Source organism: Macaca fascicularis, chromosome X (genome assembly GCF_037993035.2).
Source record: "Macaca fascicularis isolate 582-1 chromosome X, T2T-MFA8v1.1".
Taxonomy (NCBI): Eukaryota; Metazoa; Chordata; class Mammalia; order Primates; family Cercopithecidae; genus Macaca; species Macaca fascicularis.
In genome coordinates this window covers 137,494,137-137,509,993 of record NC_088395.1, presented here as the reverse complement: position 1 = coordinate 137,509,993, position 15,857 = coordinate 137,494,137, and the positions used below count along the sequence as shown (strand labels likewise).

The following is a 15,857-nucleotide window of genomic DNA, read 5'->3' as shown; positions in this document are numbered from 1 at the left end:
GAATAACATATTCTTAATTCGTGAATGGCATCTACCATAAACCTACAGCAAAAAAATCATATTTAATGATGGAACAGAAAAATTCCCCTAAACTACAGAAATGAAAAAGGATTCCCACTAATCTTTGTTTTTATTCAGCATTATACTGGAGGTTCAAGCCAATTCAGTGAGACAAAAAGTAAGAAACACAAATATTGGGAAGGAAGAGACAATATAACTGTTTACCTTGAAAAGGCCAAAAAAACAAAAAAACAAAAAAAACTCACTAGAAATTTTTAAAAGTCTGTTTTGTTGCATTTTAATCCCCAGGACCAAACACAATGTCTGGCATATTGTGGGCACCCAAGTAATATTTCTTGAAAAAATAAAATAAATGAAGCAACAGATCTGAAAACGTAACAGGAAAAAAATTGCAATAGGAAAAATGTAATGAAATACTTAGGAAGAAATGTAATAAAATACATTGAAGCCTGAATAAACCTAAGAAGGCATATTCAAGACCTATCTAAGGAAATCCTAAACTTTACTGAAGGTCTTAAAAGAAGAACTTAATAAATCAAGAGACTTATAATGTTCCTGGATGGGATGAATCACTGTTATAGAAATGTCATTTCTATCCAAATTATTCTTTATATTAAATTCAATTACAATCAAAACCTAGGTAGGAATGTTTACAGAATTTGAAGCTGATTCTAAAACTCACCAAGAAAAGAAATTGTATGAAAATAGTCAAGACAATTTTGGAAAAGGAAACCAAAAAATGATTTATTCTATCAGATATCAAAATATGTTAGAAACTTACAGTTTATTCAGACAATATAGTATTGACACAGGAATAGTCAAAGAGGTCAGTGAAACAGAACATAGAATCCTAAACCAGATCCATGTAAATAAAAGGAAATTCATTATATGATTAATAAAGAAGTGTCTCTAATTAGTGGGGAGACGATGAACTCTTCAGTAAATGTTAGGACATTTCATGATTGGTAAGAATATGTGTGAATAAATATGTATTATATGTAAATATACATGTATATATAAACATATATATGTATATACACACACGTAAAGACACATAGAGTCAGATGGAGATAGAGATCCCTACCTCACAACATAAACAAAAATAAATTCTCAATGGATTAAGGAGTTCTATAAAAAAGCAAAACTATAAGTTATCAGAAAAAAATATAGCAGAAATAATTTCAGAGAGGAAAAAGACTTTTTAAGCAAGACTCAAAATGCAGAAATCATAAAAAATAGATAAATTTGACAGAATTGAGAATTTTTAAGTTCTGCTTGGTATTCACCACAAGCAAAGTTAAATGAAATTGTATTCTGTAACATTATTATAATTTATATATGATTTTATAGTTATCGACATATGCATTTACATGAATATAAAAAGTATAATCCTTCATATCAATACCAAAAACATAAACAATCCATTCTAATGAATGGACAAGGGATATGAATGAGCAAATGACCAGCAAACAGGAAATGCAAATGGATAAGAAACATAGGAAAAAACGTTTAACCTTCCAAGTAACCAGAGATAACTTTCTTCATCCATAAGACTGGGAAATGAAAATGTCTGACCATATCAAGTGTTGATCAAGTTGTAATGAAACTGCCAGCAGGTGTGTAAATTGGCACTAGTAGTTTAGAGAGCAGTTTGACAGTGTGGAATAAAACTGAAATGTTGTATATGTGCCACATTTTCTTAATCCAGTCTGTCACTGATGGACATTTGGGTTGATTCCAAGTCTTTACATATACACCATGGAATACTATGCAGCCATAAAAAAGGATGAGTTTGTGTCCTTTGTAGGGACATGGATGCAGCTGGAAACCATCATTCTTAGCAAACTATCAGAAGAACAGAAAACCAAACACCGCATGTTCTCACTCATAGGTGGGAACTGAACAATGAGATCACTTGGACTCAGGAAGGGGAACATCACACACCGGGGCCTATCATGGGGAGGGGGAGGGGGGAGGGATTGCATTGGGAGTTATACCTGATGTAAATGACGAGTTGATGGGTGCTGACGAGTTGATGGGTGCAGCACAGCAACATGGCACAAGTATACATATGTAACAAACCTGCACGTTATGCACATGTACCCTAGAACTTAAAGTATAATAATAAAAAATAAAAAATAAATAAAAAAACCTGAAATGTTAAAGCCTAGCAATTCCACATCAAAGAATATACCCTAAAGAAACACTTGCACATGCATACAAAGAGATGCCCAAGGCTGTCCACTGCAGAACTGTAGCTATAATTATTTGTAAACAAATACTTACCAGTGAAAAATAGCTAAACAAATGATAGTACTGTATATGCATACTATGTAGCAGTTAAAAAGAATGAAATAGATTTGTATGTACTGACATGAAAATATCCCCATGAACATGCTGTTCAATAGAAAAAAAAAAACTGACTTGTGGAACAATACACACAGTATGATATCATATATTTTTAAAATAACCCCAGAAACTACACGTATCTATATGACTATAGATACATAACAATTGTCTGGAAAATGACACTACAAATATAATTTGTGTCTCAGAAGAGAGATGAAGTGGGAGCTGAATGGGGATTTTGGTATTCTTTAACATTTTTACAATGAGAAAAGATCCACGTATTACTTGTGAAATTTTTAAAAATACATTTTAAAAACACAAAAGAAAAAGTGACAAGCAGGGCAGGCAGGTACTCTCCTGCAACTCCCACATTTTGTAAGTGAGAAAACTGAGCTCAAGAGCAACTGAGTGACTGTTTCAAGGTCACATGGTTAATCAGTGGCAGAACTGGAATTGGAGTCCAGGCCTGTGGTCTCCCACGCCAGGGAGTGCCACCTAGGAAGCCATTTCCATTATTACCTAGATTCCCACTTGTTCCATCCAACAATAGAAGTCATTTGTGATGTTACCGGGATTGTCATTTTGGGATTATTAGACCAGTATCTTCTTTGTAAATGCTATACAGGCCAAACAGAACTTTTTGGCCCCTGTAGAATGGAACACAACAAAACATCATTTTCTCCAACCACCTATTAACCTTAAGACAAATTACCTTGGTAATCACAATACTGGATGTTTTCTCTGTGTGTGCATAGGGAAAACAATTCACAATAGACCTCATCTAATGCTTTATGGTGCTGAATGATTACTTTTATTAAATATGTTTCTGTTAGGACTTTAGTCTTTCACTTATCTCCAAGTCCTCTGTATAATTCTGAAAATATTTTCATTTATACTTTCTGAAAACCTTTTTAGCTCCTTAAACTTGGTCTTTAATAATTGAAATACTAGATAAAGGAGAGAGAATCCATTCTTTGGATCAACATGACCCCAGACAACCATTGCAGGAATTCTTTCCTCTACTGCCCTATAAGAACTCTTGCCTCTGGTTACACTGGACTGGGTTACTTAGTGTCCCTAAAGCACATTTTGTCCATTCTTATTTCTAGGACATTGTTCAAGCTTGTATCTCTCTCCAGCTTGGAATACTGTACCTCATCTATCCACCTACTCTTATGCAAAGTAGTATATTGTAGTGATTATTTTTTAAAGCATAGACTGTGGATCAAGACTGGGGTTCAAATCCCAGTCTCTTAAATTTTCTTTCTGATTTTAAGCAATTTATTTAACATATCTGAGATTCTGTTTCTTCATCTTTAAAATGGTAATAATAATACCCATCTCATACAAAGGTTTTGAGGATGCATAGCTCCTTTAGCACAGTGTCTGAAACATACTGAGTCTTTATTATTACCCATCTTTCAGCAATCCCCCTACAATCTCCTTAGCCTCAAATATGTGTGAGACCACATGCGGTCACATGCACATGTGAGCTTGTCCGCCCACAGAACTCAGGCATGAGGAGAGGCCACGTTATTCTTGTCTCAACAACCAACCAGAATCAGGTCAATTCCCATCCTATCTTCATACCCCAAGGATGATGGAAGTCCAACTTCAGTTCTCAATTCCACTCTGCATGGACTAGAGGCATTCAATGGCTGACTGCAAAGGCGTAATAGATAAGCTGATCCAAAGTACTTCTGGGAAGTTAGGAGAAATTACAAACCTCACCTTGAGCAGCTGTGCCAGAGTTGGAATTCATTAAGGAAGAGAAAGAGCTACCACTATCTAAAATATTTCCTGAAGGGTCAAATTTACAATGCCTAAAATTTTCCCATTAGAATTTAAGTCTAGAAGACCTGTAGTCTGGGGCTTTGTGCATAAGTTTCTGAAAAATAGATTGATTATTGGAATGGAAATTTAAAAAGAAGAATGTATGTCTCCAAATTGAGTGGCTGGTCTTCGTTAAAATGCAAATACCTCATAAGGGGTATAGCATTAAGTTGTTTTTATCCATTCACACCACAGTGTGAATTTGTATATCAAGTCTGTTCCAAGAAAAACAACCAGAGAAAACAAGCTTTCAAAGAAGACGACTAGAGAGAAGAAAAGGTCACCGCAGTGCACATGGGCACCCACCCCTAGAGAGAAGGACACAGGAAGACGGTTGTGTAGAAGACAGCACTCAGAGATCATGTTCTCATACCAGGACGTTTATTTACAAAGCAGATTAATAAAAAAATGCATTCTACTTACTTCTTTATGTACCAAGGCAATCTAGGCTCTCTAGACTCAATGGACATATTCCTGTTAGAGGGAATTGCATTAGTTGGTTGTGGGCTAATTTCCTAGAATATTTCCCAGAAATTCAGTAAAGAGTATTTGTGCATTATATTTTTCTTGAAAAACTCCACTCCAATTGATGATTCATATGATGAACATATCTCCCCATCTTCCACCAAAAACAACAACCCAATTAATTTTTTTTTTTTTTTTTTACTCTAAGTTCTGGGATACACATGCTGAATATGTAGGTTTGTTACACAGGTATATATGTGCCATGGTGGTTTGCTGCACCTATCAACTCGCAATCTAGGTTTTAAGCCCTGCATGAATTAGGTATTTGTCCTAATGCTCTCCCTTCCCTTTCCCAACCCCCCAACAGGCCCCGGTGTGTGTTGTTCTCCTCCCTGTGATCACGTGTTCTCATTGCTCAACTCTCACTTATGAGTGAGAACATGTGGTGTTTGGTTTTCTGTTCCTGTACAACAACCCAATTTTTTAAAAAATAGTGACTTTGAGTATTACTAGTCATAGGAACCTGGAGAAGGAATGTGGGGGATTGGGGGTATACCTGGGAGCCAGGAGAGATTGATTCCTACAAAGATAAACCCTCACAACTGGCTCACCCCCAACTTTGGTCAAAGTGTCCATGCTGCAAATCAGTTCATAAATTTATCACTACTCTTACTATGTTTTATTATCATTACCTATCGATGTCTCTGAATCCTTCAGAAAAGTAGGGACTATGGCTTCATCATCAATGGATCTTCAACCCTTTGCATAGCGTCTGGCACCTAAGAGATACTCAATTAAGTTGATCACGTGAATGAATGAGTGAATGTATGAATGGGTGAATGAAGACATGAATGCCTGAATGGAAATCAAAATGCCAGGGTGGAGAGAACTCTTGATTCAGGTAATTCAAGAGCCTATGGTGAGAACTGGGTATTCTCCAGTGAGAGACTGAGAATGAATTACTTGCAATTATTCTCTGGTTGAGTGAGAACCAAGGTAAAACCCCTGGGGTTACAACAGTTAAACAGAATGAGTCTTCCAAGATCCCCCTCCCATTCTCCATCAGCCTTTAGGACACTACAGTAACATCTGTCCCTGGGAACATGTCAACCCCTAACATTCTCCTCACGGAGTGGAAGAAAAACCAGAATTGGTTGCCAGAAGACCAGGGTTCAAATCCTGACTCTGCCACCTACAAGTTCTAATCCCTTAGGCAAGTCATGTGAATCTTGTATCAGTTTCATCATCTGTAGAATAGGAATAACAAAATGTTTACTCTGCTGGGCTATTTTGTAGATTTGGTGGGTCAGCATATGTGAAAACACATAGTAGGAATTTAGAAAATGTTGTATCTATACCTGATCCTTATCCTTCAGTGGCACTGTTGGCCTAGATTAGGAATCCTGTAGGGCCTCTGAGATTCCAGGGGCAGGCAAACAGATATTTCATCAAATCTGACATCTCAGATGTCAGCAAAGGCCTAGGGAGCGTGTGTGGGAGGAGGAGGTGGGGCGCAGATAGAAGCAGGAGGTGGAAACACAGAAAAGTGCAAATAGCTGGGGAAAGAAAATAACAGGAGACCTTGTAATATACTTCTAGGGAGAAGGAGAGGAAAGAAGAGTGAGGCTGGTAAGGTAGTGGTTGTGGCTTAGCAGTAATTAGAGGAAGCTGGAAAAGTCCTCAGAAAAAAAAGAGCAATCAACGACCCTTGGTTTTGACTTGTACCCCTAACCACTGGTGGCTGCCATAAAACAGAACCTTAATCTCCTAACACAGAGTGAACAGAAAGCTTCAGCCACACCCCTTCATGCAAAGAGGCCTGATATTCTGTTACTCCTCCCTTAGCACAGCACTGCCACCCTAAAGATTCATTTAGTCCCGTCACAGGCTAGAATGTTTGATTGAAATAGTTCAAGGAGGAGAGAGGATATTTGAGAAGGGTAGGGCATGCTGGATTCACCTGATACTCACACCCAACATGGCCAAAGCAGGCTCACAAGAACGTCCATGGACACTCTGATCCTTTTCTGTACTGTCTCCCTTCACAGAAGGCTGTAGAGAGAGAAGTAACCAAACAAAGCAGTGATTCTTCAGCTTCAAGGGACTGAAACAGTATTTAAAATCTGTCCCCAGTACTCACAGAACAATTCTAGATATGCCCTCACACCACCTTAATCCCCTATGCACTCCAGCATAGCCCTAAAAGGCAAAAGTCTAATATTTTTTCCCTTTGAAAATCCATATTCCTTCTCAAAGCTTCCGTTTCAGAGGCCTCCTTCGGGTCTGAGATAGCCAAATGGTTGCCATGGGAACCTGCCCCTCATTTGCCTCTAATCACCTGTTCTAGAGGGATAAAGCTTCAACTCCCAGTTCTGTTAGATGAGATCACATCAATCAGTTATATTAATTTCCTATAGTGTTTCTGAGAATTTCAGCTGGAAATAGCTTTTATGTTTTTGTTAAAAGAAGCCAGTTGTTGATCCATGGACTGCATACCGCCACCATCCCTGCCTGCCCCCATATAAACCTCTGTTTTTAATATGCTTGAGTCCCATCAGATGGTGATTATAAAATTTCAGCCCTCTAACGTGGGTTTAATCCATTAGATGTCAAAGTTGAAACCTTTATATTATTAAACTTTCAGTGGCTTTTAAAAATAGAAGCTAGAAAAATAAACATCTTCAATTAGTATTATAGGAGAACTATTAGCACACAGAGTTTCTGTGAATTCTGCTCATGTAGAACGGTCCTCGGATCTTTGTGTATAACATCGTATAGCATTACATTTGGGGAAAAGAGAAAAGTACATTTTTCTGATGTCTTGGATTTGATCTGGAAGGGAGATGGGAAACCCACAGCCTTTCTCCCTTGCCACACCATTTTGTGCTTTTCTCCCATTCCTGGGAGCTGAAGTCCTTTTAACAGTATAATTGTAAAGTCAGTTTTGTGCCCAGAGATTTGGAATGAGATAGAAATTTCTGTTTCCTCTCCCTGAGATGGCTGTCTGTCAGTTCTCCAGTTCAACTTACCCTGGCTCCATGATAAAATACCCACAGTACTTCTTCCTGGATCTGTCTGCCCCAATCCACCTCTTCTGCTGTCCTCACTCCAATTGCAGGCCTGAAGGGTGCAAAGCACTCTAGCTGCTGACCAGTGGCAGTTCAGAGACCATTCTGCTCCCTTCACCCCCACCTTCTTGTACTTCCCCATACAGATCATTGTGCTTAGCACAAAACCTCTTGTAGAAGCTTAACACATACAGACAATAAAGCAGGCACATTTGCATTTTCAATTCGGGGAGAAATTGGGTTAAGAGGAACTTCAATGCCTGAATCGTGGACAAGGAGTAGGAATAAAGGGGAGGGTCTTCAAGGAGATGCCAAAATCAGTGGCCCAAGGAGACTGGACTCTGGAAACAAGTAGAAGCAAACAGGGGAGCCAGGGCCAGAGGAGAGGACTACAAAGAGGGAGTGTCATTTGCATTAAGCCTGCTCCTAATCATGACTTATTTGGGATTCAGAGTCCAATTGCTCAGCACTAAAAAAGCTGTGCCCCCATCCCATCTTATAAGGATGTAAGAAAGACGAAAGAGAGAAACAGGCCCACAAGAGCTATGGAACACTTTGTAGGAAACAAATGTAGAGCTACCTGCAGAGCAGTGAATTTTATTAGGTAGCATTATCTCTCTTGCTTTCAGAAAATAACAAATGGCCTTAATAGCTTAAGGCATCATTACCAACAAAATATATACTGCAACTTCCTTAAAACATTTTTCACTATAAAACAAAACAAGGCAGGTCCATCATGGATCCCATTAAAGGAGCTTTAGTTACTGAAGTATCAAGAGTATCTTGCCATTAGGTGTTCCCAAGACAAGAAACCTGAGGAAACTGTTATTGCGATGCCAAGGGTAATAAAAGCATCTAGGAAAATGAGGTACTTTCTTTACTTTGCAGCAATGACTCCATCGACTGCTAGTAGGGCATACATTGGCCCAGACCCCCTTGTGGCCAATAGCAACAAATCTGAAGAACAAAGGTGAGCATAGCCTGTCAAGATCAATAGTCCTCTCACATTAAACCCAAGAAAGGGCATATGAAAAATTTGGCAAGCCTACAAAGAAAATATCATATATCTGTATGCTTATTTACTGCCTGTCTACTTTCAAAAAGAACTTGAGGGGGCTTACAACTGGTTAATTCTTGGTGCAATTAGACTAAACTCTGTTAACAAAGAATAAAAGCGGTGCAAATGGAAGGAGATGGTGACAAAATATATTGACCCCACCCTCACCCCGTGATGCTACTAGACTGCTCAATAAAGCACACAGTTTAGAGGTGAGTTTCCTAGAAACAAAGATGAAAATCAAAACATGATGTTTACATTTGTCTTGTGATAATAGCATTCATGCTGGTCTTCATACAGATTTCTGTAAGATGTGACCGATTGGTCTCATGGTCAATTAAAAAGGGTTACAGGAATGTATAATTGAACTAGTCAAGGAAGTTAGTGGGATTTAGAAAGCCAAATACTTCCTGAACCCTGTTGCAGAAGGATCAGTGTACTTCTGTAGATCTATCAGATCCAGAGGCTTTTCTGGACATCCCATGGACAACTAGGCTTTTTTTCTGCCTGAGTACCACCAGTTCCCAGAGTTTCTTCACCCTCCTTGAGAGGAAGATCTGTCTGAGATCTGTTTCCCACATGTTCATGGCTTTTCCTAGCCCTAGAAGCCAGGCCTTGTTCCTAATTTTCTGCTAGAAAACTCCCTAACGTGGTTCCGCCTGGAATTTGTTGGTGCCATCATCATTGCCTGGAAATTCTCTGGATTCCACATTTGGTCTTGGTATGTGGATGACCAGTCCTTCCATTCTGAAACTGTGGCTTACCCTGCTTACCCAATTTTGAGTGAGTTCTGAGTGCTCCCTCTGGCTTCCCCATCACCTGTGATACTCCTTCCCTTGGCAGACTCAAAATTCATACAGCTGAAGAGTTTATGTCAACCCTCTGGCTGGGGTGTGGCGGGGGGTGCCTTTTTATTACTTTCATTGTCTGGCAGAAGAAAGCAGACATATTCACTAGGAGAAACAAACTCTTTCCTGGCCCCAAACTTGGAGAAGAATTTGTTATGAATTTTTATATAAGGAGGAGCATTGAGCAACATAATAGATGATGTCCTGGAACAGAAACAAAATATGGGGAGCCAGCTGCTAGCTCTACAAAAAACGTCAGTTCACAACTCTGCATCTGGTGCTCATAAATCAAAACCTCACTGAGTTTGTGATGCTGCTGTTGACACTCCAAGACCATGAAAATTTAGTCCCGGATCAGGCATGCCCCCACACTTCCATCCCAACCAGTCTTTCTATGGTTTTCAAAATCTGAGCTCCCCAAATTCCCATTCTCCACTCATTTTGCCGGGCTTTAGCCCAGATCTGCCAGGTGTGATTAAAATTGTTCCTTAAGGTAATCATCATGCAGAGAAACTTGTGGAAAGGGGCTTTTGCAGATCCCCATATACTAGAGAGCAATGTTCAGTGCCAAGGAAGAGAACTGAATGGTTATCAAGGGGTGACCCTGTAACTCTTGGTCACTCTACTTGGCAGCTATTCCAAATTCCACACCTCCCTAAGACTGCCTGCTGGAGAAGGCTTTTCTCTGGCCTGAAGTGGGCTGTCATGAGGGCTGCTCCTAAGGAAACTTCCTCCTCTTGTTCATTCACTATTCATTACTCCAGGCTTCACTTCATTGTAGCCTCACTTCCCAACAAGCAGGAAGCATCTGACTGACAAGAAGGATGGGGAAAGAGGAGACTAAACATGGAGGTGGAAAGGGAGAACAGAGGTCAGCTACAGAGATGTTCTTGCTTCTTCATTTTGTCTCTGGAACCAGAGGGTCACCCTTTTCTCAACTGCTCTCTGCCCAGTAAAACCACCCAGGAAAGAGAAAGACAAATAAGGCAACTGTTTTGGAAAGGAGAAGATAAGAATCTTTCACCTCGCAGTCCTACCTTCCTTTCCACCTCTCTCTGTAGGGGCACTGTGTAAGTAAAGAGCCCTCTCTCAGAAATCACCTGACCTACCTGAATTCATTTCAGCAACATTCAAGTTTATATAACTCTCTTAACTTCATCCATGCTTATTCCGTTTACTCTAACTCCCGAACTTCTGGCTCATCCATTCCAGAAATGAAGGACAACTGGTCCCCACTGCAAGACTAAAATTGTGTTTCTTGGATGCTGTGTAGGCTGAACAATGTCCCCAAAGACCTCTGGGTTCTAATCCCTGGAACCTCTTAATCTTACCTTATATGGCAAAAGAGACTTTGCAGATGTGATTATGTTAACGATTTTGCAATGGGGAGATTACCCTGGATTATTTGGGTGGGCCATAAATGTAATCACAAGAGACCTTAAAGAGGGAGACAAAGGGAAATTTGAGAACAGAGGAAAAGGCTTGAAAGAAGCAAAGAAGTACTTGAAGATGCTATGCTGCTGTCTTTGAAGATAAAGGAAAGGGCTGTGAGCCAAGGAATATAAGGAATGCAGCTCCAGAAGCTGAAAAAGGTGGCTCCAGAGCCTCTGGAGGGAGAACAGCCATGCCAACACTTGGACTTCAGCCCAGTGAAACTGATTTCAGACTTCTGGCCTGCAGAACTGGAAGAGAACAAATCTGTATTGCTTTCAACTACTAAATTTTTGGTAATTTGTTGCAGCAGCAACAGGAAACTAATACAGGTGTCCTCTGTTCTGCCTGTGTCAGGAAATTAGCCTACCCTACTCTCCTTGACATGCCATTAAAGATATACCTTAGGAAAGAAAAGGTCAGGGATCTACCTAAGAAAGTGGGAAAAGCAAGGATTTGGCCAGAGGGCAATTGTAGAGAGCCTCAGGAGAATAGAAAGAGGTTACTGAAGAGGAAGGAAGGAGTCTATGGAGGAGAAGGTGTCTGAGGAGGGGCTGCATTTGAAGCAGGGGATCTATCCCTGGGGAAAGGCTGTGAGGGATTCACAGGCACAGGGGCTGAGGAAAGACTTGTCTGCAGCTCTTATTTTCCTTCCAAGAAATGACAAACCATAAACTGGTATAATCCAAAGAAACTTGGATGAGGACCAAGTGAAAATCATAGCTGTGCAATGTTAGGCAAGTCCATTTGCCTTTCTAAGTTTCCATTTCCTTCATCTGTATAGTGGGGATAATAATACTTATTTCATAAGGTCATTTGAGAGAATTCAATGAAACAATGGACAAGACATTACCGTGGCTGGCAGATAGTAAGTGCTTAATTAACTTTTTAAAAAATTGTTTAATTTTAAATTTTTGTGAGTACATAGTAGGTGTATATATTAACTTTAACTAGTAGCCCTGGCCTCCATGTTCCCTGACAGCTTCTTTAAAGCACTGTTTCCTATTACTCCATTCTCTCTTTCTTGCTTCTCTTGCCTTGGATGCAGGGGAAGGCCTCTTCATCACCTCATACAGAAAGCGTGTAACTTAGCATATGGTCCTGGGCTTAGATTTGGGAACATTAGAAGAGGTGAACTGAGAACAGATGTCCAGGTCCTAGAACTGGCTGAGAGAAGAGAAGAAGCTATCAGGCACAGTCACAGGTTACTATAACAACTAATTGTCATATTCTAGGCCTGCGACACCTGACTTCAGGGAGGGAAGGGACAGAGAGAGCAATTGGACTTGTACTGCAAGGTTCTGGTTTGGGAGTAAGGCAAGACCTGGCAAAGGTCAGAGCTTCTACACCCAACTTGGTGTCCTCAAAACTTGTGTTCTAGGGCTCAGTCCACCTTGGCTAGGATCTCTCACCCCAGAATTGCTTTTATTAAAGATGAATGATTCAAGGTCAGGCAGAGGGCTCTTTAGGAAGAAAACATTAGGATGTGGAGGAATTAGGGGTGTTCTGATACTCTTAGTATGAGGAAAAACTAGAGCCTGAGATGATTGCCACACACCTCAGAACACCCGCTGTGAGAAGGGAATTAGAACAGGAACCCAAGTGAATGGGGAGTGTTCTTGATCTGTATTCCTGCAATGGATAGCTTAAGTCACCTCCAACATGAACACTTCTTTGAGTATTTAATAATTCTTCTGGAGTTAGAAAAGTTAGATTGTTAAGGAAATAGCTTTATAGGTGTGTGCATGTGTGCATGCAAATATGTGTATGAATGTGTCTGTTAAATATACGTGTTAATAGGTTGCCTACAATAAGTGAGATGAGTGATAAAGAAGATGAGTGGTTACTACTTCATCACTATGCCTAGAGTCATCCTTGTCTCCCAGGCCCTTACACTAAAGTCAGTGGGTCACAGAGGAAAAATGGGGTAGGACATTACCTGGCTGTGGCTTTGGTTTTATGGGCAGTGAAGACAAGGCAAGACAGGATTCTTTCACTGAACTCTTCTTATGATTTCAACTACATCGGCCCACCATACTTCCTTCTTCCAACTTGCCAAAATTTGAGAAAAGCCTCCACTCCTTGATGGGAGAGAAAATGCATAGCTTTTGGAGCCAGGTAAAACTAAGTTCACATCTCAGTTCTCAAAAAATATATATACTCAGCATTTGGGGTAAGTGACTTTGAGTAAGCAGTCTCTGGCCCTCAGTTTATTAATCTGTAAAATGAGAGCAATAATATACGTACTGCAAGACTGTGCAGATTAGCAACAATGTGTGTAAAGTTCTGACTCTATATACAGTATCCAGTAGCCTTTGGAGGTATTTGAATAAAAACTTTGTGGTGGCCAGGCCCGGTGGCTCGCGCCTGTAATCCCAGCACTTTGGGAGGCCGAGGCGGGCAGATCACGAGGTCAGGAGATCAAGACCACGGTGAAACCCCATCTCTACTAAAAAATTAGCCAGGCACGGTGGCAGGTGCCTGTAGTCCCAGCTACTGGGGAGGCTGAGCCGGGAGAATGGCATGAACTCGGGAGGCGGAGCTTGCAGTGAGCCGAGATCACGCCACTGCACTCCAGACTGGGCAACAGAGCAAGACTCTGTCTCAAAAAAAAAAAAAAAAAAAAAAAAGAAAAAGAAAAAGAAAAACAACAAAAAAAAACCTTTCTGGCAAGAAAGCCCAGAGTTCAAGTATCAGCCTTACCATTTATAACCTGAGTGGGCTCAAGCAGGCCATTTAACCTTTATGATGCATTAGTTTCTATGTCCTGGTATGGACATTCTTGCTCATGTCTTTTGGTGAACTAGCACACTCATTCATCTTGGATATATATCTAGGAGTGGAATTGCTAGATCATGAAGCATGCATATGTTTAGCTTTAGTAGATAAGGCTTGTCAAAGTTTTTCAAAGTGACTATATCCATTTACTCTCCCACTAGCAGTGTACAAACATTCCAGTTGTGGCACATCTTCACCAACCATGGTATCATTTCTTTCTCATCTTAAGCATTCCAGTGAATGTTGCTCTGCAATTTTTGAATTCACTTTCTATGACGTCATAGTTTGTGTCTCATAGTGGCTTTTGTAGATCTTGTTTGTTTATTTATTCCAAATAATACTTATTAAACACCTTTTATGTGCCAGGTACTGTATCAATTGAGGGAGACACACACTTCTGAAGTTCTCAGTCCCATGTCCACTTGCCTTCCCTTCTACAGATAGTCTGCTGGTAACACCAAGACCAGCCAGTGCACGGGGCACAAACTTCTTTGAAAATGCAGAATGCTTCTAGTTTAATGCCCTCTCTCCATCTCCAAATATTTCTGTATCTTTAGTTGGCCTCTTTTCTCTCTTTTTATTTTCCAAGGAAGATACCACCACCATACTTGTCAAAACAAACATTCCACCCGACACATGACCCTATCCCTTCTCGCCTTCATCAGAATCTTATTCCAACAACAGTCACCTCTGACCTCACCACACATCTGTAATCTCGACATCTTCACTAACAAATGTTAGTTAACAAATATTTTCCTTTAGCTAACAAATGTGCTAAGGTCATCCTTACCCTGAGATGATCTTTCAATACTTGAGCACACTTTAAGTGTCTGTTTTGCTCCTTAATTTCACCACAAAAATTCTGAGAATTTTTTAGAGTCACTGTCTCCAACTTGTCACCCCTACTCTCTTCCTTCTTCACTCCCTGTAATCTGGCTCTATCCTGAAACTGCTCCTGGCAATTCAGGAAAGATCTTCTAATTACCAAATTCAACAGTATCTTTGCATCCTTCTTTCTCTCTGACCCTTTTACTATATTAACAATGTTCATCACTCAACCTTCTAGAAATCTCTTTCTCATGATTTCCTGTTTCTTCCCCTTACCCCATGACCTCTTTTGCCTATCCCCATTACTAACTATCCCTCCTAGCCATACCACTTCAGTGGACGCATCCCCCAAGCTTTTGCCCTTGGCTGTTTTCTCTTCTCAAGCAGATCTCATTCATTTCTATTACTGCAAAGATCACCTTTAGAGATTTATCCCAGTTTCATTCTTAAGTCGAAACTTCTCTCCAGGGTAGCCATTCCTCAATGTTTTGACTGGCACCACTGTTCTTCTAGTCACAAAGGCTCCAAACCTCAGTTTCCTTATTTAATTTTTGTCTCTCCCAATCCCTCACCATCACTCCCCTCTCCCCATCTAGTTAGTCATGGACTTCTTTTTCTTTTTCCTTCACAATGTCTCTCCTCTGTCCGTTCTCCACTTTGGATTTCTTAGCTCAAGAAAACGGTGTACCCTACCTTACACTTGGACTATTGTATTGTAATAGTCTCTTAACTGCCTCCAATCACTCCCCTCTCCCATCTATCCTCTGCACTGCTAACAGATTAATCTTCCTAAAGCACCACTCTTACTGTCATTCCACTACTTTAAAACTTCCTATGATTTTCCATTGTTTAAAAGATCCAGCCCGTACTCCTTAGGCTGCCAGGAAAGAGGCCCCACAGTTTGACTGAAGCTACCTTTCTAATGTCTTCTCCCACTCCTCCTTTCCATGGGCTCTGTTCTGTAGACACACTATGCTTTCACTAATTTCCATAACCTGATTTGCAAATAGTGTATTGGTTAAGTGCATGCATAGGCTCTGAGCTCAGATAGGCTCAAGTTAAAAACCTGGCTCTGTCACTTTATAATTGTGTGACGTTGGAAATTTATATAACCTCTCTGGCCTCAGTTTCCTCATCTATAAAATGGGGATAATACGGCTGGGCGCGGTGGCTCAAGCC

The 15,857-nt window shown here is 40.2% G+C and overlaps 1 protein-coding gene across 1 annotated transcript in view; it reads right to left on the bottom strand.

Annotated features, from left to right (window-relative positions):
- Positions 1-14,901, bottom strand: part of LOC123570861 (uncharacterized) — a 53,907-nt gene extending 39,006 nt beyond the window's left edge. Inside the window, exons 1-3 of the mRNA XM_065537916.2 lie at positions 14,641-14,901; positions 7,698-7,811; positions 6,640-6,720 (exon numbers count right to left, since the gene is read on the bottom strand). Of these exons, the coding sequence (XP_065393988.1) occupies positions 6,640-6,720; positions 7,698-7,811; positions 14,641-14,901 (456 nt within the window). The remainder of the gene's footprint in view (positions 1-6,639; positions 6,721-7,697; positions 7,812-14,640) is intronic.
- Between the last annotated feature and the right edge of the window lie 956 nt (positions 14,902-15,857).